Below are 16,565 nucleotides of genomic sequence, written 5' to 3' on the forward strand. Positions count from 1 at the left end.
TCGAATTGAACTTTGTCTGAGCTAGACCGGAACCCTGGATTTATCAGTAGATAATATTATAATAATATTTCTCTTAAAATTGTCAATGATTATTGAACAGATTATAATTTTTTTATTATATAAGTACACAACATTGTCAGCGTATCTACAATTTGAGGAATAATAAATATTTAAAATGGCAATACCGTCGACAGCAATTTTGTCTATGGTAAAAAAGCACGCGGTGGCTCCTTCATATCATTAAGTTTACAAAATTAAGAAAAAATGGACGTGAAATTTGAACCGGACGAATTGAAGGCATATGATGCAGGAGAACAGCTTGACGTACAAACATTACATTCAAACTCTCTGGAAAACCAAGCAATAAAGCAAGAGGATGAGCAAGATGACAGTTGCACTTTTGAGGTTAGAATTTCAAATCGTATTTCCGTTTATTTTGCCGAAATGACCGATACAAAACAATCCGTCTTGTCGTCCTACCCTATTTAATAGCAATGCACAGATTGTGCAGTTAATAACCCATATAATACATATTAAATAATGTAAACATTTTATTATTATAACCGTGTTTTGTTGGGACGATTGGTGCAATCTAGGGCTATATTGGTATACATTAATTCATTCTTCACATATATTGCGACCGATTAGTTCTTTTAATCGAGCCATTAATAAACGAAGTAGGTGTAATGGAATTCATAAACTTAATACCAAGTAGGTTCCTACCCACAATATCGATTTACAATTAATTTCGTAGTTCAGGTCAAGTAAGACATTTGTTCATACACAATTGAAGATTGTATATGCGATTTTTACTTCCTACGAGAAAATATTTTAAATGTTCTTACACATAAATGCAGATATTGTCATGTGTCTAGACTAGGGAATCCAATCCCGAGCCAAAATTTTGATCCCGGGATTTCGGGATTCCAATTTGACAATCCCGGGATTTGCATTTTTTACCATAGTTAATAATTCAAAGTTTTTATATACCAATAACATTGATAAAATCTGTCAAAAATAATTTATACTATTTAAGTTTAATTATTTTAGTTTAATAAATTTAATTGTATAATTTATACTATTTAAGAAATTTATTGTTAATATTTTGTACGTTTAATCTTGGAAATACATAGGTTTAAGCCTCCCCCAAACCAAAGCGAATATTCGCAGCGAATTCGCAACGCCCTCGCTATCGCTGTCGCTACCGCTTGGATTTGATGCGAATTTCGCGTTTGGCCCCACACCAAAGCGTCAGCGACGCAGCCATAGACTAAATAATTTTATTTACGCGCCAGATTTAAAATTGTAAATATTATTAATATTTTACGCCAAATATTCTATAATTTTTATGAATTAAATATAAAAAATACACGTACACTATAGCGTTTTCAGAATTGCTACAACTTTTACCCACTTTGCGTAAAGTGTATTTTAATTATCTGAAACAAGGTGGCAGCATTGGATGCAGCCATAGACTAAATACATATACGAATGTCAAAGTGACAGTTGTGTGTTGACAAAATGTACACGTCTTCTGAATACTTATTACACGCTGAAGATATAATGAGATGGCGTGCGACAAATTACATCGACATTTAATATAACCTTACTTTATGACAGGGCAAGATTGCCATGGCTCATAGGTAAGATAGATTTACTCAGTTTCATAACTGCACATATTATAAATAAGCATTTACCATGAAGGGTTAACAGGATTTGAAGGTAATATGCTATTGAAATAACATGTCTCCGTTATTTGAATTGTAGGTTTTGACTATTTTGCGTTTCTACGCAGAGGGAGCGTACCAAAAACGGGTAGGCCAAGTCTTCTGCGCAATGAGCCAGGCATCAGTAAGCAGATGCATAGGAAACGTGTCCGATGCTATAATAGCAGTGCTTAGTAATACTTACATACAGTCGCCATACAGCGCTGAAAGTCTTTAGTGTTGTGTTGATACCCTCTGATCAATTTATACAATATTACAATGTACATGTCATGTAACTGCGCATAGACACAACAAGTAAATTACCTACTCAATAAGAATTTAACGGGAATATTATTTTGTGTCGGTAAAAATATTTTTCAATTTCAGACTTCAAGAAAGAGCAGGTTTCCCGAAAATCATTGGGTGCATTAACTGCACCCATGTGCGAATATACCCGTCATACTTGGAGACTTTCAAAAATGAGTGCAGAAAATTTTCTGTAAATGTGAAATTCGTAATAAAATCTATGTTGTTTCTGATACATTCATATTCATTACGTATAATATCATAACATGACATTTATTTTTATGCAGGTATCTGACATGGACATTCTGGCAGTGAGTGCCAGATTTCCTTTGAGTGTTTATGACCAATTCATATTTAGTGGATCGTTGGTAAAAACTGAAATGAAACATCTACAGAACGACAAGAATTGGGAATTTTGTTTTATTAGGGAAGTATGTTAAACTTTACTTTACTATGGCAGTACCAGTAACAAATATTTTTGTTTGGTTTATATTCATCCGTATTTTGTATAGGTACTTCAAAGGAATCAAAATTTTGCATAGGTATGAATATGATATTTAATGAAACAGTTTTTTAATTATTTAAATCCTGATTTCTAATATTTTTACAACTTTCAGTCGAAAACATATTCAAATTAACAGACTGTGTATATTGAAATCATTCTAGTGCCACCATAGGCCAGCCAGACTCACTACACGGCTGCCCGCTGTTTGACCAGGGATGTGATTGAGTGTTTTTGGATAATGGACCACACCAGATCGCATAGCTACAGCAACAAGTGCAAGACCAACCGTGGCTATACATACAGTATACATGTATATATTAAATATAATTTATGTATATTTATTTATGGCTTATACACCGAAACAAAATATGTCACTTAACTGTACTTGAATATTTTTGCAGGATCATTCAATAAAAAATACTTGGTTTAGGTTAAGAAAGTTTTAATAATCATTTTTGCACAGAATACAAGAAAAATATTTATATAATTATTAGAATTACAATGAGCTTTAAAAGTAACACGATATTGTAATAAAATGGACAAATATGAAAAAAAATAACAATAAATTGTATATAGATAGGTAGACAGGGTTCAGATGATTCTGGCAGTGCAGGCGACTCATTTAGGTGTCAGTATTGTTACTGTCAAATGACAATAACACCGTTCCAATGTGATTCGGTCGTGCCAGAAGACTCTGTCCTTCCTCTATTTAGTAACCAGGCGTTTTACAACTTTAAATGAAAATTAAGTGGGTGTATAGATAGTATATTTTTTCTAGTATAATATTATTTAATTAGGTGACTTTTTATTTCTTTATTACTTGAAATGGTGTTTATATGGTAGATGGATTATAATGGTGTTGAAATATAGTTATTTTTGTTAATTCTACTTTAACTGAGTCATTTACCTTGACAGCTGTTTCGGCACATAAACTCATTTTCGGAACATTCAACAATAATTTGTGATTATAAAAGAGCTACAGGTCACGTAGCAAATTAAATACGCTTAGTTAAATAATAAATACGTACCAAATATTTTACAAAATACACCACATACATCCATCGAATATGGTATATAAAATACAGATTCAAGTATCAAATAATTCTTGGATAAATAGATGTTTATGTAAGTATATGTTTTTTTAAATACTTACATGATACTGTGTTGTATAACATTTAAATTTATATTTTTGATTTTGATTTACATACTTAAATGTACCTACATAAATTTGTAATGTACAGTAGGTACTTAATTACATTTTTAACATTAGGAAATTACCATTATTCGATTCTATCCACCCGCCATGTCTATAATCACCCCAACGCTGGATAGAAAGAGACATCACACAAAATTTGCTGTTTGATAATAAATGGTAGTTGAAAAATATTTTAGAGTATGATTATGTCCATAGAAACAGGTTTTAAGTCATTCATGTTTGTCCGAAAAATGTGTAGCAGAAAAATAGAAATTTTAAAAAGGGTCTATTCAGTATTCACCCCATTCTACGGCAAACATTTTTCTTAATAAAAATAGGTACATCAATAGAGGAATCATAAAATGGACCTTGGCCCTCGCCCACGCCTTATTCATCCTTGTATATTATATTATCACACTTAATGTTTTAGAAAATTCATTAACATTGTGCACAAATGCCACTTTTGTTGACTGACACTTCACTTAGTTGATCTCTTTGTTCACGTGAAGTACAATAAAAGTATGTAGCAGCGAAGAACTAGAGACCGAAAATAGTGGAAGGAGCTAGAAGAGGCTTTCATCTAGCAGTGGAATGACCCCGACTGATGTTTATGATGAAATATTATTTTATTCCTGTTAATGCCGGGGGTTTCATTTTTAATTTCTTCTGGTGCTTTGTAGTTGAAGATCTTTGCTAAAATTAAATTCATCACAAAGCATTAGTATATCTCCAACATCATTCAGGTAGGTATCCATGATGATAATATAATACTATGTACTTAGAGGAGGTACCTGACCTTTATATTTACATGCACATAAAATTATTAATCTTATTGCCTAATGCAGACCAAGATATACCTACCTACATAATATTACATGAACAGAAGTTTAAGAACATCTCAATTAAGTTTAAAATGTTTGTAGGTATACAAATTAATGTGAAACAGAAAACATTGGTTATGTTAGGTAGGTACATGGAACATGTAGATATTATCTTGGTTCGCGGTCGGCACTGGGCAAAACCAGTTTATTAGCTCAATATACCTATACATAATGAAGGAAATATATACCTAGTAGGTATATAGGTACATAATATCGTTTTTGTGATTGAGGTCTCTTGAGATCAAAAAACAAACACAACCTAGGTATGTCCTACTGTAAATAACCCGATAGTAAGTAGTATGTAAGGTTTTTGGTCTAAAACCTTCAAAATACCACAATGACGACATGGAGTACCTACTTATCTACCTATATGTATATTATATCTTTAGCTACAATAGAAGTGCTATGCTGCATAATGTTAGAAGCAAAAAAATAATCTTAAAGACTACCTATCTAACCTAAAAAAATATTATCAAGATATTATCGACGAATATAAAATGGGTATTTACGTGACCGATACCGAATATGATTGAAGTATTGTAACTGATACCTAATTATAACATTATTGATATGACTGCTCGAAAGTCGAAACCAAAACGTCAAACGATCGCAATAAGTTAGAACTGTCAGTGCACTAACAATCAAAGTTATAAAGTTTCTGTTATTAAAGGCTGTGCATGACGCAAATTAATAATATGTATTTTTTAAATATCGGGACCTTAGATTAAAGTTATTTATTTATAATAGCGTATTCATCCGGTCAAAAAACTTTACATACTTTGGTTAGACAAAGATACCTACATAATATTATTATGACGACCTTCATACCATTTTCAACAATTTCCCTGCCAATTATTTCATCCCATATCTTATCTTTCTTTCTTATGTTTTGTAGTCACTGTCAGAGAAATCATAAAGGACTGGATATTTCCGGACCAACTCGATCAGCTGCTCAATGTCTTCGCCATTTTGATTTTACTAATTCCCTTGGCGAAATTGTCCGCCGCGAATAAATTCGCTGTCGACAGAGTTCCCGAAAATCGCAGCGAATATTCGCTGCAAATTCGCACTCAAGACGCAAGGCGGTCGCGCAAGCGTGCTCTGTCCCGTAAGCCAATACGAGCTTGATTGGCGAATAATTCGCTGCGAATATTCGCTTTGGTTTGGGGGAGGCTTAATGGAGTAAATAATATTGTTATATAAATAATAATGTGAAAGTAAAACAGTTTTATTTAGTTATGAAAAGATAACAAATAAAATACAATTTCGATAAAAATACAAAATAACATATTGTGTTTTAAGATTTATGTAATTAAAACATTATTCTGAATAATATGCCCGAAGTAACTTCCAGAATAGTATTTTCTGGTAGTGCGCAATGGTTTACTTTCAACAAAAAGTAGACAGCTTAGGTGTAAATGGCTAAAACGTCTAACTGAATGTTTCTTGATTTATTTATTCTATTTCTCAAATTCACTTGTTAATACGGATGTTACCTGCATCCATACGCGGCTCTCCCATTAGGTCATTCGGTCATTGTCCTCCCAAAATAAATACCTTACAATCGACATAATAATATTAATAATATGTACAATGTCATATAATAATATTAATAATAATCGGTGGATTTGAAATTATAAGGCGTACGCTGTGTTTTTGTTTTGTATTCTCGATGGGTAATAATTCGCCGCCAACGTTCGGCGATTCAATTTTTGACCCAAACTGAGAATTTTTATAAAATTTTCTCTCTCATTTTTCATACATTAGACAAAGAAAGATATAAAACAATATTCGACGCTTTAAGTTCCAAGGATGCGTGGATTATATGCCTCTCGGCCATTGTCCGAGTGTGATACAAAAAATATTTTCAGCTAATTATGTGAAACAGAATGATAAAGTCGACTAGGGTCCCTTGCTACTGCCACGCCGGAGATTATTGTATGATGTATTTTTTTCTGACAGTTGACAAGTTTCGACGAATGCCTTTCGTTGTTTTAAACGTATGTAAATAGTTTTTGGTGCAGTTATTATACGAATATACACACAAAGTTTGGTTTTTAGTGATTTATTACATTTTTGTGAAGTTTTGTGGAATTTACGACGGTTTATTTGTTTGAACTGACACAAAATGTCTAATTCAGTGGATTATATTTTAAACGAAATAAAGAATGAGACATTTAACTATGATAAACGTCTACAAGCGAAGATATTAGGAAGGTACATGCCGGATATGAAAATAGTTCAAACAACGAAAGAGAAAAGCAAAGATGTTAACAGATATTTCAACTAGAAAAGCTATCATTTTTGCGAATGGATATGTGGTTGCGATCGAAGAAATTTATTTTTTTGTTTTCATTGTTTAATTTTTGATTGCAAAAATGAAAAGCAATGGACAGAATTTGGTGTTGGTGATCTAAAACATCTCAAAGAAAAAATAAAAAAGCATAGCAAGTCAACAGCACACATAAATAATTCTATGAGTTTTGTTTTATTAGGAACAACAGATATCCGAATTCAGTTAGATAGTGCGTACCGCAGATCGATTGCTGATCACAATGAAACTGTCGATAAAAATCGTTTAATTTTAACAAAAATATTAAAGTGTATTCAATTTTGCGGATCGTTTGAGCTGGCCTTACGAGGCCATGATGAGTCTTAAGAGTCTGATAATCCTGGTATATTTCGTGGATTAATAAATTTCATGCAGGAAATAGATATTGTTATGAAGGAGCATTTAGAAAGGTCAACTTCATTCAAAGGAATTTCGAAGACTATCCAAAACGAATTGCTAGATTCAATGTTAAAAGTCACTCAAGAAGAAATTAGATGTGACATAAAAAAATCTAATTACGTAGCTATTCAAGTTGACGAAACGACAGACAGCTCCACAAAAACGCAAATGGTTTTCGTTGTGAGATATTTAAAAGACAATATAGTATGTGAAAGATTTTGGAAGTTTGTAAATCCAGAGGTGTGCACGGCAATAGGATTAACAGAAGATATTTTAAAAGAGCTGAGAATCTTGGACGTTCTTCCCCGACAGCTAATAGCGCAAAGCTACGACGGAGCTGCCATAATGAGTGGAAAAACTGGAGGAGTTCAGACGAGAGTCCGCGAAACTTTTCCACTAGCACAGTACATCCACTGTTATGCTCATCAATTTAATTTAGTTCTGCAAAAAGCATCCACCATAACCACTGGTCTGAAAGTTTTTTTTGCCACAGTCCAATCATTTTCCGTCTTTTTTCGCCAAAAAGAACGAAAATATTAGATGAATTCGTCAAAGTGCGTCTACCGAAAGCAGCTCCAACTAGATGGTGCTTCAATGCTAAATGTGTGGAGACAGTTTTTTTGTACCGAGAAGATATTTTACAGTGTTTAAATTCAATACTGGACAGAGAAAATGACACCAATACCCTAAGTCAAGCCCAAAACTTAATAAATAATTTGGAAAAAAACACTTTTATTTATTGGTTGACTTTTTTTCACAAAATAATGCCTCATTGTCAAATTTTATTTAAACAAATGCAAAAAATAAACTTAGACGCTATTAAGATAAAAACATACATCGATAATTTTAAAAAATATATTTCCGAAATCAGAAATGAAGCTAGCAATAATCCGAATTACAGCTGTGCAACGGGTGATCATAAAAAGCGACGGATAGATGACAATAGCAACGCAGTAGCAATTGAAGTCTGTGATACAATTATAGTGGAAATAGAAGCACGATTCACATTCAACGATCATCTCATTATATCCGATTTGTTCAATAAAGAAAATTACACTGATTTTAAAAATAATTTTCCCACAAGTCAAGTAAATTTGGTAAAACAGTTAGAAGAAATAAACATAACCAAGTTAAAAAATGAATTATTGGTGTTTTATCAACGAGATGATTTGCATGGCGCTAATAGTGCAGTTTCTCTTCTACATTTTTTACTCAGCAATAATTTCAACGAAACATTTTCCGAGTCGATCAAAGTTCTCCAATTTATTTGCGTCAACAACAGTTGAAAGTGAAAGATGTTTTTCCACTCTCAAAAGAATAAAAACCTTTCTACGCAATACGATGGGCCAAGATAGACTGACCGCTCTTGCAATGCTCAGTATTGAAAAAAAATATGTATAGACAATTTTTATAATCGTGTGATTGATGATTTTTCAAAAAGTAAAGAAAGAAAAGTGCACTTAATTTACAAAAAAATATAACGCGTTGTGTGCAATTTCGGTTACAATGGGTTGGTGTTATGAAAAATGGACATTTTTTGAAGGGTAAGTAGGTACCTATCTATAACAATTTCTAGCACTTATTATATAATGTATAAAAAGTAAATTTGCAATACGTCTTTTAAGTATACAACGAAAAGGCAAATTAAAATAATATATTCAAAATTGACCTACCAGTTTTTCGGGCCTAAGGCCGCCAATGCCTGCATCGTACATATTATGGGGAATATTTAATTTATGTTAAAATATTTAGAAATCTAAACGATTTTCATTTATAAAATTTCAAAAAATCAATATTGTGTTTAGTGTTTACATGCATTATAATATGAGATTGCCTAATGAATTGGTTAGCGAGATTTTAAATAGTAAAGGAAATCATGGTGTATGGCCTTTCCGCTTCATTAATAGTAGTTCGTATCATTGAACCTGAACTGAACGAATCAAATGGCACCGTTGGATTTATTTGATTTAGAACCGTTTGGTAGAATGTCCACGGAAACGCTTTTCTGACAACTAATTAGTGTTGCCAGTACTTAAAATTAATTCATAATATATTAGTCTCTAAAACAGAAACATATTTGAAACGTCAACTTGTTATGAAATTCTAACCTCCTATCGTGGTCTACAATAATACAAATTTAACAAACTGTCGTATTCATTCATTTTAAATATACAAAATATAAAGAATGCTTCATAAATAGGTAGCCATTTAGTTAATTTATAAGATTTATAGGTATGACAAGTTTTTAAAAATTACTTTTGATTAGAGCTTTTCATAATTATTGACCACTTGTTCATGTCGACAGTATGATATTGTGACTTAGACGACAATCGAACATATTAAATTCGTTAGGTAATATAAAGATCATTCCGGGTTGATTTAACACAGTTTGTAGTTTAGAATCTCCGTTACAAAATATAAATAAAATGAAAATAAATTCTTTGTCTGACATAATAATTATAGTAATGATATTAAATCGAACTTGCATAGAAAATAGTGCTGGATTTTGAGATAATAACACCAAAAGCGGCGTCTTGTTCGCGTATGGTTACTTATGAATAATAGGTATTGATTATTAATCTATAATACATATAATTCAAGTGAACTCCTATGGTGTAAATATCTAACATATTAATATGAACACCTCACCATATATAAATGCCGAATAATGCTTATCAACACTTTGACAGATTGCCATTAGTCTATGGATCGTCCGAATTGGTTTGACGTTTCATGTCAAACCATTTCTGATGGTCCGAGAACGGTTTGATTTTCAATGATACACTGAACCAAACGTCAAATCTCAAACCATTTCCGGTCAACTACAATTTGTATGTATATTGTCTATGGTTTAATTTGATTTGTTTCGTTCATGTTGAAAGAAACGAACCTCTAATTAGTCAGTCAAATACGAAAGCGCCGTAAAACGTATGAGATCATGGTGGATTTACTTGATTAAAATTGCGAAGCATTGTTTTTTCCAATCTTTCTCATTTTTATTAATTTATGTGATAAAATAAAATGACTTGGTAACTTACACATGGGTAATAAATGAAACTTCTTTCAAACTCAGTGTATTTCTAATATAGTTATGTATTTTTTCTCTTATATTTTCGTTTTATTTTGTTTTCCATAAAAAATTGATCCCGAAAGTTTCGGGATTTTGTTTACCAATCCCGGGATTCATAGGTATCGAAAATAGTTCGGGATCCCGAGATTGGATCCCTAGTCTAGACTGCAAATTAGAGATAAAGAAAGGCAATTGACTATATCCATCCTCATTACACTCTTTGGATTTTGTTAATGCTCTGTCCCAATTAAGCGATGTAATTTACTGTAAGTTCATTGGTTTGGTTTTCGTTCCTTGTGATTCAGCCCAGATGAAGTGGTGCGCCAAATAACCGGTGGTCCAATGAAACGGATTCGTTTGTCTTTTGTTTTATATTAATTAATAAATTATAAGAACATATTTCATCACTATGTTTATGTAAGTATTTGTAGGGGTTTATAGAAAATATAAATCATTTTTTTGTCAATTTTAGAGCCATTTTGTGTGTCAAAGGGAAAACAAAGTACATATGTCTGAAAAATTGTGTAATTGTATTGCTAGATTTCAAAATCAGCCAAGTCCATAATAGATGAATATGAGAAAAACAGCTTTTTGTTTTCTCAAATACGCAGTCACAAGGGTGAAAGTTTATATTATTTCGAGTATAGAATATTTAAAATTAATAACTTTTGATAATGTAGAAATGTTAGAAAGCAGTAGTTCTTCAGCAATTCACAAAAAAGTCAAAAATACCTAAAGGTGGACTTGGCTGATTTTGAAATGTAAGGACACAATTATGACATCATATTATATTAATGATTTCAGCATGTACACCAATCGACTTTTTGGGCAGACAAACAAATGTATCAGCTTCTTGCGGATATTTGGTGAACTCTTTATTTTAGATCCGTTATTATGCATCGGCCTATAGCTTCGTGGGTCCCAGGTTCGAATACTGGGTCAATACATATTATTTTTTTAATTTGTGTATGGTTTTAAATATGGGGCTAATGGGTTGAGCAAGTGGCTGACATCCATACTTCGTAAAAACAAAATCTGTTAATACAAACCTCAACACTGTGGAGGCCGATATGATATTCTACAGGATCCATATAATCGGACATGGGTCGGAAAAAAATATTTATAAGTGCTTTCAAATGTAATAATCTCCAAAATGGGATAATCCGCGGTGATGGATCGTATGATCAAAATCGTGAGACCTTAAAATATACAAATAAACGACCAGAACTCGCTTGAAATAAGAAAGTCTCGCAAAGGTAGATTGCAGTGGCGACCGGTGAGATACTTTACTGGGAGTTTACTTTTTTTAAAGTACCTATGTTATTTCTAGGATAAATCCATTCTTATGTTTTTCATCGACAAAAAAATTTCAATCATACGTTTGTTGAAGTCAGGAATGTCTTGTATCATTATTTTTTGGATACTGATCATATATAATGCGTTCAATCTTGGTTGCGTGATGGTGTTCTGCTAAAACACTTGATCCGTTTGAGTGTGGAAAGACATCTTTTACTTTCCACTGATGACATCGGAATAATGCAAATTAAGTTTAATAGTAAAACCGTTTTTGTAAATGTGTCAATAAGATTTTTTTCTATTAAAATGTTTAATAATGCTGAGGCAACATAAGAAAAATGTCCAAGCTGTAAATAACAGACAATTAATATGAATCCGCTTTCGGGAGGTTTTACTGGGCGTCTTACGTGCCTTGAGCGGCTCGCACAACTCAAACGTATAACCGTGTGAGAAAATGTTCGTAGACAAAATCTTTTTTTTGGTTAATATGAGCTTATATGGTTCCGGTACGGACGTGCCGAGACGAGCCGTGAGCGGCGCTCGAAGAAGTATTGCTTTCTCACGCTGCCAGCTACAGACGAATATTATTGCTGTCGCACTCATTCTCATTACAAGGCATGATTGCTTGAGCGATCGAGGGAACGCGCACCTGAATGGCGGGGCATTTGGAAAAGCGAAACCACACGGGCGATGCCGGCGCGACGCGTAAACATAGACATTGTATATTATATTTAAAATAGCCGGTTAAAAATACATACTTATTATAATTTGTTTTTTTATATGAATTAATGACTACGGTAGAACACTTTTAATAAATCAAATATAAATGAAATACTAATTATAAAAAAAAATCTTTTCGCATAGGTAAATTGAGTAAATGGGTGTTCAGCGCTCTAGCGCTCTCAAGGGTGCATCGCTACTGGTAGATTATGAAACGGGATATTTAACATCACGAGACAACGGCGGTAATTGCTGCACAAGAAACTCAATCTGCAGTCTGACTTTGCGGACAGTTGCATTTGGTAGTGTAGCTCTTTTCTGCATAAGACACCTTTGGCACGCTGTGGGTGGGTATACTCGCGACTTTTACCATTTCGCTTTGCCGACATTCTATTGTCAAATTTTACTAGTGTAGGGTTGGGTTTCAAATCTATATTTATATTCAAATAATTACAAGAAAAAAAGAACTTTTTATATACAACGTTTTTAATTTTCTGTTGAATCATATAAACTTAACTTAACTTAACTAGCTTAAACGATATAAAAAAATGTACCTGATAGAAATAATACTGAAATGTCACTTTGACATGTCATATTGATTTCAATAGTAACGCACGTTATATACGATAATTTAGTTGCTAGCAACCAATAATAGTGGATTGGATTACAGTTTTTCTTCCGAAATAACTTTTCATACAAAACAGAATTAACTAACTAACTAACGCACGTTTATATTAATAATTTAGTTGCTAGCAACCAATTATGGTGTCAGAATAACTTTTCATTCAAAATAGAATTATCTGAAAATGTATTCAATTCTACTTAAAGATGGCTAAAAGTATTAAAAAATGCATTGTCACCGTGTTCTGATATATTCTAAAAGTTTAAAATGTCTAGCTAGTCGGGAAGTTAGTTAAAATCGATTGCAAGATTTGAACTGGATAGACAACCACCGGACAAATAAGAATACGCGCTTTGCCGTAGTCATGGGTCGTGTACGACGCGGAGTAGGTGCGGGGACGGGCACGGGTGGAGTGTCCGTAGTAACCTGCTTGCGTCCGGTCGTGTTCAGCGTCAAATCAGGGATAGGAAACCATAAACACAGAAAAGTTCAGAAGAACAGCTGTGAATACACACTGTCATCTAATACAGTTAATTCCTGGTTATTTGGTAAATTTATATTTATTAATTTAAATTTAAATTTCATCAAGTACCCTTGGTCGATAATATAATTTGATTATATATTAGATAATATATGAGGAAACTAGGTTTAAAAATGACTTTTCGGTTCATATGGTGTGAATGTAGGTGTAGAGTATACGCTTCATAACTTTGCATCCCGGCTCTAGGATGGAAATGACGTACCTACTTAATATATTTTATTTTTATTATGTTTATATTTTTTTATTAAGGAAAACAAACATTTACATAAATTACAAATATGTATAAAATAGACTAGAAAAAAGATATTGCAACCAGCAAAGTTTCCATTTAAATTATAATATAACTAAGCACATTATAATTTAAATACAGAGAAATTAGATAAAGATATAAATGAGAAAGAATATTGAATAATTATAGACAATTTTTTTTAAGTACCTTTATAAATATAAATAAGATAAGTATACAATATTATATGTGTGTTAAGAATTATTGAAATTTTAACATATTATTTTTATATATAATATTTTTTTTGATATAGTAAAAAGTGCAAAATTATAAAACGAATACCTATTTTACGTCCCCGCGCATTGTCTACGGCATGGTTTCCAAACTATGGGTCGCGACCCACCAGTGGGTCGCGAGCAAATATTTAGTGGGCCCTCGCTATTGTATACATGAATTAAAAAAAAATAGGAAGTAATAATAGTAAATAGAAGAATTACTTTGACGACTATTTTGGGTGAGAGATGAAAAAGTTTGATTCGTTGCGTTGGATTTGTAATCCATTTCGAAACGACTTACCAACTAATATGTCAACAAAAGCAAGTGAAGAACTCATTGATTTATCAGAAGATACGTCACTGAAAAATAGTTTCAATCGTAAACAGTTAACGAAATTCTGGCTCTCAGTTGCTGATAATTATTCTTGTCTGTTCGATGAAGCTATGAAAGTCCTCCTCCTCTTTACTACCTCATATCTATATGAGGTCGGGTTTTCGGCTACTGTTAACATTAAAACTAAATACCAAAATAAATTGGATATATCAAACTCACTGCGATAAAAAGTAACTAAAGTTGAAGTTGATGCTAAAACTGTAATGAAGAAAAATAAAAAAACAAATACATCATTCCCATTGAAATAACTTTGTAAAAAAAACCTTGCAGGTGTAGGTATTTAAGTAATATTTTTTTTTATTTAAGTTGTGTTTCTTATTTCAATAGTCTTTCATTCATATTGGTAACACTTATAAAAAAAAAAAAACAATTAGAACAAATAAGACAGCATTAAGTAGTTCCATGACTCGCCACTAGGGAATCTGAGCATTACCAATATTTATACCCTCTTTATACCCTAAGACAGCTAAGAGGTGGGTCCCAAGATTGTAAATTTTTGTTAGATGGGTCGGAGCCCAGTCAACTTTGGGAACCACTGGTCTACGGACATGTCGAGACGTGTTCATACGTTTGAGTTGCCCGCACCGCCGCCGCCCCGCGCCCGCCAAACCACCACGTCCGAGCACTACGACCTAATAAAAACGTTGTAAAAATGTCCCGCCTCACTAACTGATTCTTCTTTGTTCATGGTTGTTTTTTTAGTTTGTCACTGGAAGCTCAGTAACGGACAGCATTGGGAGACTCACATCACCGCCGGATATGACTGATGTCCAAGATACTTGGGAAGACATACAGATTGATGAACAGGATATTAAGAAAGATGTCCAGGAATACATCGAAAGGTTTAGTGATATAAACGCGATCTGTCATATTGGAGAGAGGCCATTTAAATGTGATGTGTGCAATTACTTATGTATAGTCAGGTGATATGAAAAAACATAAAATGACTCATTCTGGAGAGAAGCCGTTTAAATGTGATATATGCACTTACTCATGTGCACTGTCAGGTAGCATGAAGAAACATAAAATGAATCATTTTGGAGAAAAGCCATTTAAATGTGATGTTTGCACTTACTCATGTGTACAGTCAGGTGATATGAAGAGACATAAAATGACTCATTCTGGGGAGAAGCCATTTGCATGTGATGTATGTAATTTCTCATGTGTCCAGGCAAGTAATTTGAAAGTACATAAAATGACTCATTCTGGGGAAAAGCCATTTAAATGTGATGTGTGCAATTACTCATGTGCACTGTCAGTTAACATGAAGTATCATAAAATGCATCATTTTGGAGAAAAGCCATTTAAATGTGATGTGTGCAATTACTCATGTGTAAAGTCAGGTGATATGAAAAAACATAAATTGACTCATTCTGGGGAGAAGCAAATTGCATGTGATGTATGTATTTTCTCATGTTTCCAGGCAAGTAATTTGAAAGTACATAAAATGACTCATTCTGGGGAGAAGCCATTTAAATGTGATGTGTGCAATTACTCATGTGCACTGTCAGGTAACATGAAGTTTCATAAAAATGTGAATCATTCTGGTGAAAAGCCATTTAAATGTGATATATGCAAATACTCATGTGTACAGTCAGGTGATATGAAAAAACATAAAATCACTCATTCTGGAGAGAAGCCGTTTAAATGTGATATATGCAATTACTCATGTGCACTGTCAGGTAGCATGAAGAAACATAAAATGAATCATTTTGGAGATAAGCCATTTAAATGTGATGTTTGCACTTACGCATGTGTACAGTCAGGTGATATGCAGAGACATAAAATGACTCATTCTGGGGAGAAGACATTTGCATGTGATGTATGTAATTTCTCATGTGTCCAAGCAAGTTATTTGAAAGTACATAAAATGACCCATTCTGGAGAGAAGCCATTTAAATGTGATATATGAAATTACTCTTGTGCCCTGTCAGGTAGCATGAAGTATCATAAAATGAAACATTTTGTAGAAAAGCCATTTAAATGTGATTTTTGCACTTACTCATGTGTACAGTCAAGTGATATGAACAAACATAAAATGACACATTCTGGAAAAAAACCATTTAAATGTGATGTTTGTAATTACTCGTGTGTCAA

The 16,565-nt window shown here is 32.9% G+C and overlaps 1 protein-coding gene across 1 annotated transcript; it reads left to right on the plus strand.

Moving 5' to 3' along the window:
• The first annotated feature begins 225 nt into the window (after positions 1-225).
• LOC147074090 (uncharacterized) lies at positions 226-15,441 on the plus strand. Its single transcript, XM_085943575.1, has 2 exons — positions 226-405; positions 15,171-15,441. Exons 1-2 carry the CDS (start codon positions 265-267, stop codon positions 15,393-15,395), a joined length of 366 nt encoding a protein of 121 aa, XP_085799701.1. The 5' UTR covers positions 226-264; the 3' UTR covers positions 15,396-15,441.
• The last annotated feature ends 1,124 nt before the right edge of the window (positions 15,442-16,565 follow it).

The sequence above is a fragment of the Rhyacophila brunnea genome, unplaced genomic scaffold (genome assembly GCF_057557595.1).
Source record: "Rhyacophila brunnea isolate RB1 unplaced genomic scaffold, BYU_Rbru_1.0 scaffold_16, whole genome shotgun sequence".
Classification (NCBI taxonomy): Eukaryota; Metazoa; Arthropoda; class Insecta; order Trichoptera; family Rhyacophilidae; genus Rhyacophila; species Rhyacophila brunnea.